The sequence below is a fragment of the Solanum pennellii genome, chromosome 1 (genome assembly GCF_001406875.1).
Source record: "Solanum pennellii chromosome 1, SPENNV200".
NCBI lineage: Eukaryota > Viridiplantae > Streptophyta > Magnoliopsida > Solanales > Solanaceae > Solanum > Solanum pennellii.
The window spans coordinates 93,985,756-94,001,944 of record NC_028637.1 but is presented as its reverse complement, the minus strand read 5'-3'; the positions used below and the strand labels follow the sequence as shown (position 1 = coordinate 94,001,944).

General features: G+C 36.6%; 1 protein-coding gene across 2 annotated transcripts in view; it reads right to left on the bottom strand.

Moving 5' to 3' along the window:
- The window catches only part of LOC107002233 (glycine--tRNA ligase, chloroplastic/mitochondrial 2), a 32,293-nt gene that overhangs the window by 7,152 nt on the left and 8,952 nt on the right, over window positions 1-16,189 (bottom strand). For both annotated transcript variants that reach the window (XM_015200171.2, XM_015200180.2), the window contains 12 exons: window positions 14,395-14,458; window positions 12,728-12,783; window positions 8,860-8,931; window positions 8,279-8,361; window positions 6,238-6,286; window positions 2,959-3,021; window positions 2,777-2,866; window positions 2,614-2,700; window positions 1,879-1,950; window positions 1,717-1,775; window positions 1,469-1,562; window positions 485-703 (listed from right to left, as the gene is read on the bottom strand). In XM_015200171.2, coding sequence (XP_015055657.1) covers window positions 485-703; window positions 1,469-1,562; window positions 1,717-1,775; window positions 1,879-1,950; window positions 2,614-2,700; window positions 2,777-2,866; window positions 2,959-3,021; window positions 6,238-6,286; window positions 8,279-8,361; window positions 8,860-8,931; window positions 12,728-12,783; window positions 14,395-14,458 — 1,008 coding nt within the window. The remainder of the gene's footprint in view (window positions 1-484; window positions 704-1,468; window positions 1,563-1,716; window positions 1,776-1,878; window positions 1,951-2,613; window positions 2,701-2,776; window positions 2,867-2,958; window positions 3,022-6,237; window positions 6,287-8,278; window positions 8,362-8,859; window positions 8,932-12,727; window positions 12,784-14,394; window positions 14,459-16,189) is intronic.

The following is a 16,189-nucleotide window of genomic DNA, read 5'->3' as shown; positions in this document are numbered from 1 at the left end:
AACAAAAGGATAGAACAAAGAATTCTCTTAACATTCTAACATATTTGCTAAGAAATTTCCCATCTCTTTGAAATAAAACTCTTCTGATGTTGATAATTCCCTGCTAGAACACGAATTAAATATTGATTCCTTCGGAATTCAATATTATTGAAGGCTAAATCCAAGAGAACTACTCCTGCTAAAGGAACAAAGATCAGCCTAACCTCATCCCCCCAGTGCTTTGGAAGACGCCTCTTTGCAGTAGTACTAGTAAAGCAATTAAATCACAGATCAGATATACGGGGATGAATTTATTTATTTATTTAAGATAAAGGTAACCGTAAAGGAGATGACTATAAGGGGATGAATATTTAGAATAAACACAATATACATATGAACAGTTGCAAATACATTTAGAAGATGATCAAAAAAAAATTAGGATCAAGTGACAACTGAATACTCAACTAGTCACAAAAGTATCCATAAAAAATTTGGTTCTCATTACCTCCGTTGAATAGCCATCTCTAAGTGCATAGTGGCGTGCCATTGTCCCTGAAAGAGAAGTGAACTCTGTAACAACTGCAGTTGCAAGATCCGCCATGGCTAATGAGGCTGCATCTTGGATGACTTCGAGTTTGTCTTCACTTATTCCAAGAGACAATCCAACTTCACTAGCCAAATTCTGAACTCGTGTCATCTTATCTAACATAGTCCCAAGCTTCTCCTGTACAGAGGCGTTATCGTTTAGCGAAAACTACTACAGATCAGCAGAAATTATGGGCTAAGAACTAACAAATTTGCAAGAATTAGAGAAATTATTATTGTTGTTGAAGAGTGTCACATTGGGCTCTTATGGGAGAGAAGGTCTCTTTGTATGGTTTAGGCTATCCACACCTCTTGAAATAGCTTTTGAGGTTAAGTTAGGTCAAAGGTCCATTTCTTTACATGGTGTTCAGAGCAGGGCCAATTCTTGGTTTTCCGAAGTAGGGCCCCCAAAAAATTGTCCACGCTCTGATTTATGTCAGTCGTAGGCGTGCCAGGGAGTGTTGAAGAGCCCTACATCGCCCAATTATGGAGTGGATGGTCTCTTTATATGGCTTAGGCAATCCCTCACCTCTAGAGCTATCTTTTGGGGTTGAGTTAGGCTCAAGGTCCATTTATAGAAATTTTGATTGACGCACTAGTCAAATATACCTTATGAGATTACGATTTCATAATTGATATATTTTAAATAAAAGTAAAATTTCACGGATTGCGCAAAGCTTGTATGTACATCAACAAGACTAATTTTAGATTAGATAACAATCAATTCAGTAAAGACTTACAAACAGAATAAGGATTTCAATACTTCAACTTGAAATTAAATTTAGCTATAGATAACAATTCCCCAATTAGAGACGCCAACGAGAGAGAAAGTATTATAGAAATTTGAAGTGTCAAAGCATAACAGGAAAAAAGAGGACAATCAAGATGGAATTCTAAGACTTACATGGAAAAGAATCCCTTTCAGTTGCGTACGAAATTCAGAAAATTTTCTATTTGTGTCCATTGCATAGAAAAATTTTGCATCTTCAAATCGAGCTCTGCAATGTGTATGCAGTTCACATCTTTAAGGATATACCAGTTATCATAAAGTAAGCTGATAAGGAATCAAGTAAAATATAAAAAGTGCAAGTAGCCACCTAGATCCAAAACTTTAGAAATATGAAGGAAAGAGACTAACTAAAGGAAAGTAACCTTAGCACAGCTTCATTTCCTTTTCTAACTACCTTGTTATCAATTGATCCATTTGCAACCTGAAAAGTTAAATCCATATCAAGTTACCATTACAAGCTAACATCTCACTTTAAGCTAAGCAGGTAAGAGTTTGCCACAGAAACAACATAGTTAGGATCTCACTGTGACAAAGTATGGCAACAGTAACCCATTCTCATCAGTCATGGCGAAGTATTTCTGATGCTTCTGCATCACCTGCATAACGCAAAAGAAAAATTTACCAACTCTAACATAATAAAGAGCTTCCCTGCACATAGAGGGAGCTTTTAGTGCACTGGGCTGCCCCCTTTTCTTTTAACATAATGAGGGCTTCAGAAATACATATAAATGACATGTAACACAAGGAAAATGACAAAGAGGACATTATGCTTAACCAGCACCCTTCAACGACCCAGCAATCAAGGCCATGCTTGACAGTCACTGATGAGAACCAATATGAATGGATCCATGATAGTCCATTTATATTCCTCCACGTATTGCAATGGTAAGAAGTTTTATAGGAATTATGAAATTGGTTTTCAGATAAACAAAAGAAAGAGAAATAGTAGGATATTATTTTGGCCAAGAAAAGGAAGTAGACACAAATAGTGTCTAGCCCCTTAAAGAAAAAGTTTGTATAGCATTTAAGCCTACAGTACCAGAAGGATAACGTTACTCCCAGAAACTGTTAACATCTAAATTTCTGATTGAGAGAGAGAGAGAGAGAGAGATGGGTTAAAATGACATAGTTAACAAGTAGAATATCCATGCTTATTTCCTTCACCCAAAGACAGTAGCATCTTTTGCTCAACCTTATAATATCACAAATGAATACAGAAGAAAAAAACAATTGAAGTTCCAAATAATAATAGAGTTTACCATTATAAGTAGCTCCTTTGGAAGCTCTAAGAAGGACTCATTGAATTTGCCAAGTACAGGGAGTGGTGCCTCAACAAGATTCACAACCTAAACATTGACGAAAATGCTTAAATACTGTTCTGTCTGACAATTGGCTAAAAAAGTGTGGAACATCAAGCATTACCTCATCAAGCAAATCACTCTTCATTACAATATGTCCATGTACACTTTTTGCTAAATCATTTGATTTCTCTGTAATTGTTTTCTTGCGATGCTGATATTTGATGATGGTTAAACGTCAAAAAGATCATCAACAAGCATAGTAATAGTAAGTATAAATGGAAGTTTATGCAGAACTTGCATTACCTCGACATCAGCAAGAATCCCAGCATCCTGCATTACATTTGCATAGGCTTCTGCATCCAATATCTGCAGTAATTTGTAGAAAGAATTTATCAGAGATTTTGTTTCCAAGGATAGAGGAAGTATAGCAATTCTCCTTAAAAGTGAAGCAATGAATCACAATAAAATATTTAAAATAGAAAAAAAGAAAAGGGAACTTGAATTGAATCAAATACTAACAACGTATATAGGACTGTTGGACCACGTAAGATACGATTATCATCATTTATCCTCTACACTGGTAAATATTTCTTCCTAATATGGTAAAAAAAATTATTTACAGTTGGGAGAAAACTCATTGTTAAGAACATTAAATTTGCGACTGACTCAACCTCAAATCCTAGCTCATGAGGTGGGATTGTGCAAGATTATCTAAGGATATGATAGCACATTCTCAACCAATGTGAGATACTTAATAACTGTCCTCCCCCACACGCTCAAGACCGCGCCTCTGGTAACAATAACAACAACATACACTGTGAAATTCCACAAGTGGGGTCTGGAGAGGGTAGAGTGTACGCAAACCTTATCACTACCCCGTCAAGGTAGAAAGGTTGTTTCCGAAAGACCCTCGGCTCAAGAGCAGCAAATTCAAGTACAAAGAGAAAAAAACAGTGCAGAAAACATAGCATCTGGTGCATAGAGAATATAAAAAGGGAGCAAATATTAGGTAAACCAAGGAATAGGGATGGAGATGGGAATAGGGATGGGGTTGGCTCTAATACCATGTGAAAGAATTGAAATACTCAACTCAAGAGCTTAAGGTAACGAATGATAAAAGTATGATGGACTGTTCAAACATAGAGAAGAGTAGGTCCAACAAGCTAAGAAGTAACTTGAAAGGGGGGAAAGCTTACAGATAAACGATTAATGGCATTGCCTAAGTTAACAAACTTGTGTATGTCTGGTTACTTTAGACTTAACTTCAAAAATACGTGACTTACAAAATCTGCGTCCAAAGTAACAAATTGTGCCTGAAGTTTGGCGCGAACTTCAAACGTTTTTGTCCGAATTTTAGACATCTGCCACTAAAGTTTGACTTGTCATGCCATACTCCAGATATACGCAACTGAACTTTGAACTATCAATGTCTAAAGTTTCAGACATGTTTGTCTCAAATTGAGAGTGGTTTTTGTTTGTCCGCGGCTCCATGCTATCCAGCTCTAATTGCGATACCAAAACAATATCACCTTTAGATACACTCTAGTTAATCAGAGTTAACAATGCGAGAAAAAGTGGTCAGTTTGAACAATCTTTTTGTCAATAGTTTTCTATTGGAAATAGTACATATTGATGTACTGAAGATTATGATCTCAAAGAAACTTTCATGTTTTTCCTTTTATAATTATGAGCTTCTTGATTAATTCGGGTCATGAACTTTGGGCATTTTAGAGAATACACATGATCAAAATTAGTTTTGAGGAGGAGAAGAAGCAGGGGGCAGGGCAGTTATGCTTTTCTTGAAGTTTGCCAACACTATGTACCAGTTAAATAATTTGGGAAAACCTAAGTTGCTTGAACTCGGGTGCGGGTTTCTGACAGATTCGAATCCAACAGTCAGATTCGGAAAAATTTAAATTTCAAGATTTGGGGGACGGATCTAGGTATGGATAAGGGTGCTGGGATTTGGCTAAGCAATCCAAAATTATAAAATAGAGATACAATGATATTCTAAATTTCGAAAGACCCCAACTTCTTCTTTCACACTCTCTGGTTCTTCCCCTCAAAAAAACAAAAGAAAGTCATTCAAGGCCTTCCACCAACTCTCCTTACAGACTGCTGCCACTGTCTACCAAAAGTCAGAACACAAGTTCACAGACGCTTGAATCCTTAGTTTCTCTCTGTTTTGCTTGAAACATGAGACAACGAATATTGACCAACAGGAAAAGCTAAAAAAAGAGACAAAGGGACTATAATATTTAAGGTATGCCATTTCTCATGCTTAAATCTATTTTATCTTTTATCAAAATCTTCCCCAAAATTTGTCCATGTACTCTGGTCAAAGTATCCAATGTGGGTTGACTGAATCCCACACGTATCCCGCACCCTCACCGTCTCATGTCGACTCAGGTGCAGCAACAAAAATGAAGAGTCCGAGAACTTAGGGGAAAACTAGATATAGCTTAAATAGCAAAGTGAAAACTAGCTAACCATTCTTATACTTGAAAGAGTAAGTTTGATGGGCTAAATTATGTGTGTGTGTGTGAGAGAGAGAGAGAAGAGAGAGAGAGAGAGAGAGAGAGAGAGAGAGAGAGATGAGAGAATCCCAGAGCAGCCGATAGATTGAGTTGAGAGAGAGAGTATCCTAAAGCAATGCAGTAGATAACAGAGAAGATGATTGTTCAATGGGCTTACCAAAGTCCAGCTTGATGCCATGTTAAGAAAATGAATATTAAGTATAACCTCAAAAGCTAGCCAGTACTTCGAGATTAGCCAAGACACAAAAGGAGAGAAAAACCTACTCTCTTGACAAATGTGAGACATGAAACGCTCGTGAATACAAGAGATATACCAAAAAGTACAAAATCAACAAAATATGATTCTCTGCTTAATACACCCGATTTTCTCTACTCACTAAAATCTCATGTGTGCAGCCAAAAATTAGGAAAGATAGTTTACTTATCAACGGTATAAAAAACATATTTTATTCCTTGAAAAGCTCTCATATTCTTTTCCTCTTTAGGACCCACATAAGTACAAGTGGAGCCACACTCATGTCCTTCATTTTCTCCACCATTCTCTGAAGACCCAGCCAAATAGTGCCCTACTCTACGATGCCTGGAATTGTACACCGAAGGAAGAACCATTTCAGAATCTCCCACCACATCAGAGTTGCTACCTACATAGAGAGAGGAGGCCATTCATGTAGCTTATGCCTGGTGTTGTGCCTTAAGTGTGAACAGTCCACACTACTGTCCCCATGCCACTTGACCCAGATAACTTCGATGTATACTGCTTCTCATAGAATATTCCAACCAGACTTAAAAATTCTACGACCTCCAAATACTGATTGGAGTAGTACACAAATTAATAGACGTTGGGGAAGTACTACTGGAATAGTATTGTCAGAATAGTACTCCTTGAGTATTACCCCTGAGAAATATTGCCTAAAAAAATTGTTTTTGCACTACCCTAAGATTGATCAAGCATGATCTCCTGAGACAAACATGGTTCTAATATTTGAGCATAATGACAAGAGTGGAAGAGCTTCCAAAAGGTAAATTTACAATTTTTGTAACAGACCTTAAATGTAGCTGATGGAGTATTGCGTAGACCATGAGATACATTTCCACTGTAGCAAAATCAAAGAAATACAGTAGTAAGAGACGAACGAGAAACTTTTAAACCAGTAAAAGGAAAAACAAACACTAATCACATAAGAGCAGTAACACTACTGATATATGCACAAAAAATATATGCACTCCAACTCTCCAAGTACTCATCCAAATGCATGTGCTCCCAGTGCGTATTTAGAATTGCACAGGGCTGTAGAACAAATTCAAGATATTGACTTCCATTAATGAACAAAATTCGGTGAGCTCAAACCGGGTGCATTCTGAAAGAAGGTTATTTAGAAAATGAAGATCAAAGCTGGAACTCTTGCAAATTTCAAAAGAGAAAAAGTTGGAAGTGTAACATTTCAATGAAAAAAAACCTTACAACTGTTGCAGCCGGATGAGAATGTAAATATGGAAAGACTGGATTGTCAATCTATATAGGGGATACTATTAGAGGTTTTCCTTTCTTTTGCATCGTCAAGAAACTATTTAATCAGAGTTTTGAAGAAACAAATCAAACAAATTCCATCTCTCAAAAGCTCCTCCTTTACGTGACATGGTATCGAAGCTTCAAGAATCACATTTATTTCCAAGCCCTAAAAGACCATTGATAAACATGAAGGAGCCCGTGTATCAGAGGCAGAAAGCTGATGCAGGTGGGAAAAAAAGGGAAGTAGATAAAGCTTATTCCTTTTAATAGTGAGACCTTTTCATGAAGTGGTGTTAGAGAATAAAGGATCACAACAGCTCACCACTTACAGCTCATAAGTTGCTAAAAGTTCCAAAACCATAGCAAGCTTGTTTTTATTAAGTAGATACAAAACATCAAAACTGGGAAGTTTCAAAGAAAGAAAAAAAAAAGACAAGCAAGTGTATGACAGTCAACTTCAAGAAAAACTGTCCTGTAAGTTAAGTGCCCCAAAACAGTAGGACATTGAAGAAAGCTGAGATCAATCACTACTTTCTTCTACTAAACTTTCGTTTTCCATTCAAATAAACACATCTAACAGAGAGTTTTTCCTTCTACCTCGACAGTTACTGAATTCCTTGAACACAAATTATCATGACTAAGTTGGAAGCCTTCAGAAAGACCTTATGAGATCACTCAATGAAGAAGAAGACAACCTGGCTGGAGCTTCAGAGTTTGCTAAAAATGGACAAAATCGATCAGGTTTATCTTTTTGGTCATAGCTCAATGTCTATATCCGTATCTGCCGTTTTCTCTTATTCAATAAACTAGTGACTGAACATGTGCGTTGCACGTGCATTACTATGCTAATCAATAGAAAGAACATTTTAAACTGGCATAATTAATATTTTAATGTGTGCGATGATGTACGAAATTTGAAGAGAAAAATACATGCTCAAACTAATGAAAGGTGACTGAATCTGACTGGTATTTATCGTCAAAGCGAAGCAGATATGTACTAAAAATTGCTTTTGTATGAATGTAAAAGACTAAATATCCCCATTTTTCAAGTCAATAAAAGTTAATTTTTGGGGAGAAAAAGGTGTTTCTTTATAGTTAGTATTTTTTCTACTTCAGTCAATTCGAGTATAGTAGCCTTTACTCTTGCACTTCTTTCAAACCGCGTAAAGAAAAAAAAACATTTTTCTTGAGCAGAGGATCTATCGGAAAGAGTCGCTCTACTCCACAAAGGTAGAGGTAAGGTCTGCGTACACCCCCACCCTTCCCAGACCCCACTTGTGGGAATATACTGGGTATGTTGTTGTTTCTTGACAATTGACATAAAACAGAAAATTAACTTTATCACCCACCCCCACCCACCACGTCTCTCTCCCCCTTTTTGTGATGGATGGGTGCAACAAAAGGAGATAAATCATTGCATATATAGTTTTTTTTTTCTTTTGAAAGAAAAGAAAACCAAGAGTTGAAAAAGTACAGATACCTCAACCCTCCAGTTAGGCGCATGCGCAGAGTAAAAAAGTAGTAAAGAAATTTCTTTTGAACAAAAAAACAAGAGCAGGAAGGAGCTAAAACTTGCCTTACAACTCCAGCATACATGAAGGGAAGAACTACACCTCCATGAAGGGCCAAAATCCAACGAATGGGTCTGCTGAATGCAACCTGCATGACGATCTCTCAATGCACGCTATATTCATATAGAATTTGTGCATTTTCTAGCAGTTATAGAATTTAAAAGTACTAAGAGCAGTGAATAATGAATTGAAGAAATAAAGATGAAGAAGTTTGAACAAAATGCCAATCAAAGCAAAAATAGCACCAGACAATGAAATAATTTGCTTCTGGGAACATAAGCCAAAATCACTACTTTGTTGTAGTACTAAAAAGGATAAGAAAGAAAAGTTGAAAAGGACACCATAAAATATATAACTCAGTCCAGGTTGATTTACTTTACTTTAATATAGTAAGCTCGATAGCAAGGTAAAATAGGAAGACAAATTATTCCAGCTATAGATAAAGGCTTGTTACATAATCTCAAGGATAAAGAAAAAGGCAATAGACACTTAAACTATAATAAACAAACTAAAAAAGATAAAAACAATATGGACACAATTCACACATATTGCAAAGAAAAGGGTTAGTCAAAGTCATGGCACATACATCAGAGTTCCAACGCATTGACTTGGGGAATGATATGCTGGCAATTATATCAGGTAACTCTTCAGACAAAACCTGTTGATAGTGATTCAAACAATGAGATCTAGGAAAACAAAAGAATTAAAAAAAAAACATATATTATTCATTTGTATAGAGCAACAGAAGAACTACGTGTTGCACCTTTTAAGAGATTGTGCAGGTTGTACGTACTAATAGTGAGGAAGGCATAACTCTAAACTGCAAAATTTAACTTGAACAAGTACAAAAAAGGCTAAATCTTTCGGTGTCAGCTAAAGATAAAATTAAAACTAACGAATTCAGACCCACAGACATTTATTTAGGTCCTTGGACCAAAGTCAGTCCAAGTCGAACAAATAGCTCTTCGTAGAGATTCACTACCAAACTCTACATCCAATTACAGTGACCTTTTCTATTATCTTTCTTCATAGAAGCTGTCCAGCAACTTCACATGGCCACATAAAATCACCGAAATGTGTTGCTAACTGACCAATAAAAAAAACACCACATGCCAATATTAAGACAGGGATTCTTCATAGAAGCCGTCCAGCAACTTGACATGGACAGTTAACTGCCACATAAGTCACCAACAATGTGCTTGTAACTAAGTCATGTCTAATAGTCTACATCCAAAAGAAACGTGAGGCCCATATTACGAAAGAGATCTTCTGCCTAACTCAATTCCAAAAATTAGTTTAAGTATTGAGGTTTATCAAAATCTATAGAAGAAGACCACAATCCATACACTTAAAACAATGTGGGATTCCATATCCCTTGTTCCTTCTGCCACACTAGCAGGGCTGAACATCTTAAGTGTGGAGTAACATAATATGGCTGACCAGGTATAAGATAACTCAACATCAAGAATATGACTTTGATACCATATTGACTGATGTGTCTAACTCTTGGAGTTAAGAGCTATTGCCCTAGATTCATGTTGCATGAAATGAATCAGGCCCAAGGCCGTTAACATGGCATAACAGTAAAGTCTTCATTCAAGTATACACTGCCATCCATTATCAAAAAAAATTCTCACGTGCTTGACTAGAGAATGTAGTTGCGCCCGAACATGATGGAGTGTATTATAAAACTAAATAAATAAATGAATGCCATCTGACAACATAGAATTCTGAGTGACGTGAACAAAATTCAACGGCCAAAATGATGATTAGATGATAACATCGAATACACATAACACAATAGGCAAGGCAATTCAGAGTCAAATAGACATCATATATCAGTAACAGTATAGTGACAGCTGACTAGGAGCTCATCCTAGAAATCCATTAGCATTGTGATCACCAAGACAAAGGTAATTCCAGAAAACCTGTAAGGAAACATAGTCTGCAAGTCTCAGCGTCAGCACTCCACTAGCTTTACCTTTTCAATTTCTCTTCTTCACTCTGGTTTTTAACTAAAAGAATATTATAAAAGTGCATGGCACTCATACTATCTCTATGAGACCCTCCACAAGCTGCTCTGGAGATAAAGCTTCAAGAAATAAGTAATTTGACCCACAACAATGGTCCTCTTATCATTCCGACCATCTACGTCTTTTTTGTTTATAAAATTATAATTTATTTCTTTCTTGATATAAGAGGTCAAATTGAGCATAAAATTTACACAAAATATATGTTCCTCCAATCTGTACATAAGTACTTTTAAACCTTCAGCACTTCAGTTTCTTCTTCCCAAAGAGTCCACAACTTGCTTCTCCTTGTCCTTCAGAATGCCCAGCTTAGAAGATGTTTTGACAGTGTCTGGCATCACCGGTTTAGTTTTAAACAAGCACCAGACTACTCCACAGCTTATATGTCACCAGACAGTAAACTAATCTTGCCCAGTCACTTACACATGACACACCAACTGATGTGAACTACAGATTTTTAAACTGTAAGAATGCGTTGCAGTACTGCCAAATCTTTCTAGTTAATCTGGAAGACTGGCACCCCAGGTTGGGGAGTGCGAAAACCATGCCCTTTCTTCTTCAAGATAAAAGATGCTAAAGTAACCTGTGAAGAGGATGTTGCTTTATCCCTCTTATATCCATATATCCTGATTCATGATTGAGATGTTCTACCTGTACATTAGCTATAGGAGGTGCGGAAACTTTTCCATTCGAGACCCACAAATTTCTTCTAAATCATGTAGCAATGCTTGTTATCTATTTAACATAAAATGCTGAAAACTGTAGCGAAAGCATTTGCCTTGGAAGTTGATTTTGGCTATGTTGACCACTTTGAAGCTATGTTGTTGCAAAACTTCCATATCTTTATAATAAAACTTCAAAACCCTCCCCTATATGGCATATGGATCTAATCAGTCCTCCAAATGCGATTCTTACCTCTCATATATTTTTACTATGTCACTTCTTTATAGCGCTTAATCCAATTATTGAACTTCAACCATTTTCCCCACCGAACAGAGACTACTAATTCTCATCTCCAAGCCAACATCTTCTTGGGAGACATGATACATCCAATATATCAGCCGGTACTTAGGTACCTCCTCATTGGTGCAGACATGATCTCCGTCCAATCTATCAACCGGTACTTACTCACCTCCTCACTGGTGCAGCTCAGAGAAATCACTTTCAGCTTTCAAATATCTCCCCGCGCCTGCAGATATGGGAACCAGCGACATGTATGTACATGGAAACACTAGATAGAGTACTTTCTAGCAGAATCTATATTCCTTAAATACAAATATCTCTTACACCCAAGAGTGTGGACTAGTGGTCAATAAGTGGAGAACAGGTTCAACAGAGACAAGAACTACGGTGATTTCTTCCAATCTAACATAACCTTAGTGACAGAGTTACCGTAACTCTGGTACTTAATGTTAGTGGGAGGTGGCAGGCATCCATGGAATTAATCGAGGTGCGCAAAAGCTGGCCCGGACACCACAGTTATCAACAAAATATATATATATATCTTCTCCAATCCTACAGATCTTTACTTGGCTTCCTCCGATCACAAAATCCCTGCTACACATTTCTTATAGATGGATCTGGTGGTATGCCCAGGTACATTGTTAAGACTGATCCAACCTTACAACTAGTACACATGCAAAAACTTTTCAATGTTCTATAACTCTCCTCTAGAATAACTGCACATTTCTTTATATTGATTTTAGACCTGAAACTGCCTGTAATTATATCACTATGTGCTTGCATGTAGTAGTAGAGCCACCTCTGCATCACAAAACACTAACATAGGATGAAATAGAATATGATGAGATATATATATATACTTCTTCTATGCATAAGCAATTCGTGAGGAAACATAGTGTTGCATTCTCTACTCCAGCTATTTAAAATGATAATTCTCCAAGTCCTATGACCTTGAGTTACTGCAAATCACTTCCCCAACGAAGACTAACAATAGTGAACTTCTTTAGTAAGGTGGGCCTCATCCCCGGACAACTCAAGGTGATAGAAGAATTATGAGTAACAGAGTATCTTTGGTTGCATGGTAGCCGCTTATGCTAAAAGGCCTAAAGGCAGGAATTTGACACTCATACAGACAGAGAAAGTTCAGAAAATGAGAAACCACACCAGTTTGATAGAGTGTGTTGCCCAAAATAACATTCTTATGGTTACATGAGGAGCGCCAGAAACATTTTTCATTCAATTCGCTTATGTGGAATTAATATACCCATTTATGTTATCCTGTTCATAAAATTAATCTTTACCAAACACATCTGAACTTAATCACAAGGAATCTCCATGACTAACTTTGTAATTTATAGCAGTAGCCTTGTTCATACACCATACTAAGGTTAGCTTGTTGTTGAAAAGGGAAATTTTACTATAACACGAAATCATAAACAAAACACTTATTTTTATGTGTACCTCGAATGCAAGCCGTGCTGGCTCCACCAAACGAACATAGACATATTCTGTTTTCCCTGCAATCAGAACCAAACAATGAAACACAAGCATTTGTAGCATAGACAACCAAATAAACAATCAACATGCAATTATGCAAACAGTGAACCAGTGAAGCCTTTAACACTTTCATACAGCTAGCTTATTTTTGCCAAGTAAAAGATGACATTTTATACAGCTAATGAAGATGGTGCTATATGAAAAAGGAACATCTGTAAAGATGAGAAGCGAAGAGCCTTAAGGAACGGTTGATACATCAAAAAGAAATGTCCCACACAGCTGAACAGTGAAATGCACCATGTTTAATTTGTTTCAGCAGACACCTGTAGTAATAAACCTTACTGTGATGTTACCCATTAGATGCATGTATCACAAATAAGGACTGGAACTTTGTCATCCAGAGCAAAATGAGTCAAAATTCACAAGTAGAAACTCATAGAACATTTTGGTCAACAGTGATTTTCAAGGTGCTCTATGTTATTGTTTATAATAATCTATCCTAGTATGTTGTTTAGTGTGTTTCGATTAGGTCACTATGTTATTGTTGTTTTGCTCCTTTCTTGTAGACTTTGCACTACTAACGTGTTACTTGCTATATTTTCTTCACTATCTCCTTCTGTGTACCAGGATTTGCCGCCAAGGGTCTTCTGGAAACAGCCTCTCTACCTCCACTAGTATTGGTAAGGTCTGCGTACATTCTACCCTCCACAAACCCCACTTGTGGGATTTCAGTGGGTATGTTGTTGTTGCAGTGATTTCAAGGTGCATAGTGTTTTGTAGTTCTTATTAGCAGGAAAATGCTGAAGAAATATCTACTCTCCTTATCTTGCAGTGTCAGACATGAAATCTATAGAAGTCAGAATCGCCCTCCAATTGGATCCGTTTGGTAAACCTACACGTGTTTGAAGCATATGTGACATTGATAGAAGAATCTGAACAGTAGAAGATTAGTTGAATCGGTAGCTTGCCCTTGTTTATAAAATTTTATTGCTTGATCGAAAAAAAGGATTAGTTGGACCGGTAGTACTTCTCTCCTATTAAGATGCAATAACCTTTGGGCAACAGAAAAAATTAAACATTGATGTTTAAATTTCATGGTGTTGAATAATAAAATGATGGCGAAAGATATGTACAATGATGCATTTAGGCTACAAGTATTCTGTTTACACTAAGAATAAAAAGTAGGAGGTCTTTACAGCTCTTTAAGTTATATTCACTACCGTGACACATCCTCAAATTTCTTTTAGTACAAATCGTCCAACAATGGCACAATGAACACGATTGGTTAAAGCCATAGAAACAGAAGACCATAGCACTGATTCAGACAAAAATTTGAAAGAAAAGATAATAAGGAACAGAAAATTTCAGATATTATTGGTTAAGAGTAATTTTCAAGTTTTGTAAGGGATAACAAATTACATATGAACAACAACATACCTAGTGTAACCCCACGAGTGGGTCTAATATCAATAACGAATATCATATCAGATGTCAAAAAACAAATCCAAGTAGTTTTCCACATTCAAGCAAAAGAAGTTTCTATGATTAGCATATGATAGACTAAATCAACCCCAGAATTCACATGAATAAACACAAAGGTAATAAATAAGTGTTCATCTGATGTAACGTACCTTCAGCTCGTCTGTACATGGAGTCTAAGGGCACATTATTTCTGCGACAAAAACCTTCAGCAGCCTGAAAGTTGTATGAGTTGATAAATCAGAACTGACTTGAGTTCATCAAATACAAAGGGAATTTGGTTAGAGATCAAATTTGAGTAAGCAAACACAAAATGCTCCTACATTCATCAAATAAGGAACATGAGTAAAGCTCAATTTAAAATAAAATTAAGTCCAGCACACAAGCAATATATGGCAATAGATTTCTCAAGACACATTGAAATAAGGAACAAGACAAATACTACACATTTTCTTTTTTGATGATATAATTTTTCGACTGTATGTTTTCTTTAAGGAAAAACTTATTAATATAACTTCCAAGAGTTATGATAGTGTGTGATACAAAAGATAGATGACATTCACTGCCTCTATATATTTGAAGAAAGGAGTAAAAGCAGAAATTTTGGGGATAGAATTGCTTGATTATATTTCAAATTTGGAGTTTAAACAGTGTTCACAAGCATTCCAGACAAGGAAAATAAACCAATTTAAATCACACAAATATAGGATTCTAGACCTTTGTCATATTTATAAGAAATGGACATAAGTCCTAATATTTAACTCGCCCTCAAGTTGGAATGTATATAGTATGCTCCTAAATTTCAAACTTGCCACAAATATACCTGATTCTGTGGTCACAGAGTTATTCTGTAAGAAATTTTGCTAACTGATCATTTTAGTTGATGAAACCTGTCATAATACACTCACACTCAATCTTTGGTCGAATAAAAAGACAATCTATTTTCATATGCTTTGTTCTTTCATAAAACACTTGGATTCGAAGCTGTATGCGTTGCAGCTTGATCATTTTTCATAACCGAGAAATTCCCGAGAGCCAACTGGCATAAAGTTTGGAACTTTGTGGATAGTGGACAATTGCAAATTGATTGTCACATATCAATTTCATGGGTATAACTCTTTTTTTAAAATAAGGAGTTTCATAGGTTTACAGCTAAACTCTTGGAGAAGTTGATTTTAGCCATCTAAGCTCACATGCAGCCAAAGTCATTGGTCAGTATTGTGACTCTGTACTAGATCTAGCAACTACATTATTAGGACCCTTTTTAAATTCAAGTGGAGAAGTATACTCAAAAGAAGAATAAATAGACTGACCAAAGAGATCTGTTAGCTGGAAAGAACTGATCAAAATTGTACTCAAACAAGGAGCTATTGAATGACCAGAAAATGGGGTTGGCAGTACAAGAAAAGTCTGTTTGCCAAAATATTTACCAGAAAAAATTTTCAAACACTCAGAAGATTTGGGGGTGCTGAAAGACTTGGATGGGCATGTCAATGGATGATAATAGGCGCTCGACAGTGAAGATTTGGCTGGAAAGGTGGACTGACCTCTTGGACTGGTGTTCTTGTGGTCAGATTGCAGTGGAAATTGGACAATAGGCTCGCTATTAGGAGAGATTCCCATAAGAGAAGGAACCTCACTGAAAATTTCCTCGGAGATGACAACGCTGATGCACAAACAAATCTCACCGATAAGTTCTAACTCCTCCCAACCCCTAACAGCTCAGATGGGTTTGTGGCTTTATGAGTTCTTCTGGCCGGAGGATTTATATCTATAGTGTTGGTTGATATGCAACACCTACGAGAAGTACAGCATCCCCAGCCAGTTGCCCCGAAAAATTACACAATCAAGCTTTCTTAAGCCTGACCACACTTGTAATGCACAGTGACTAATATCTCATATATGCCCTGATACCATGTGAGAACCGAAGCAAGGAAGAGAAGAACA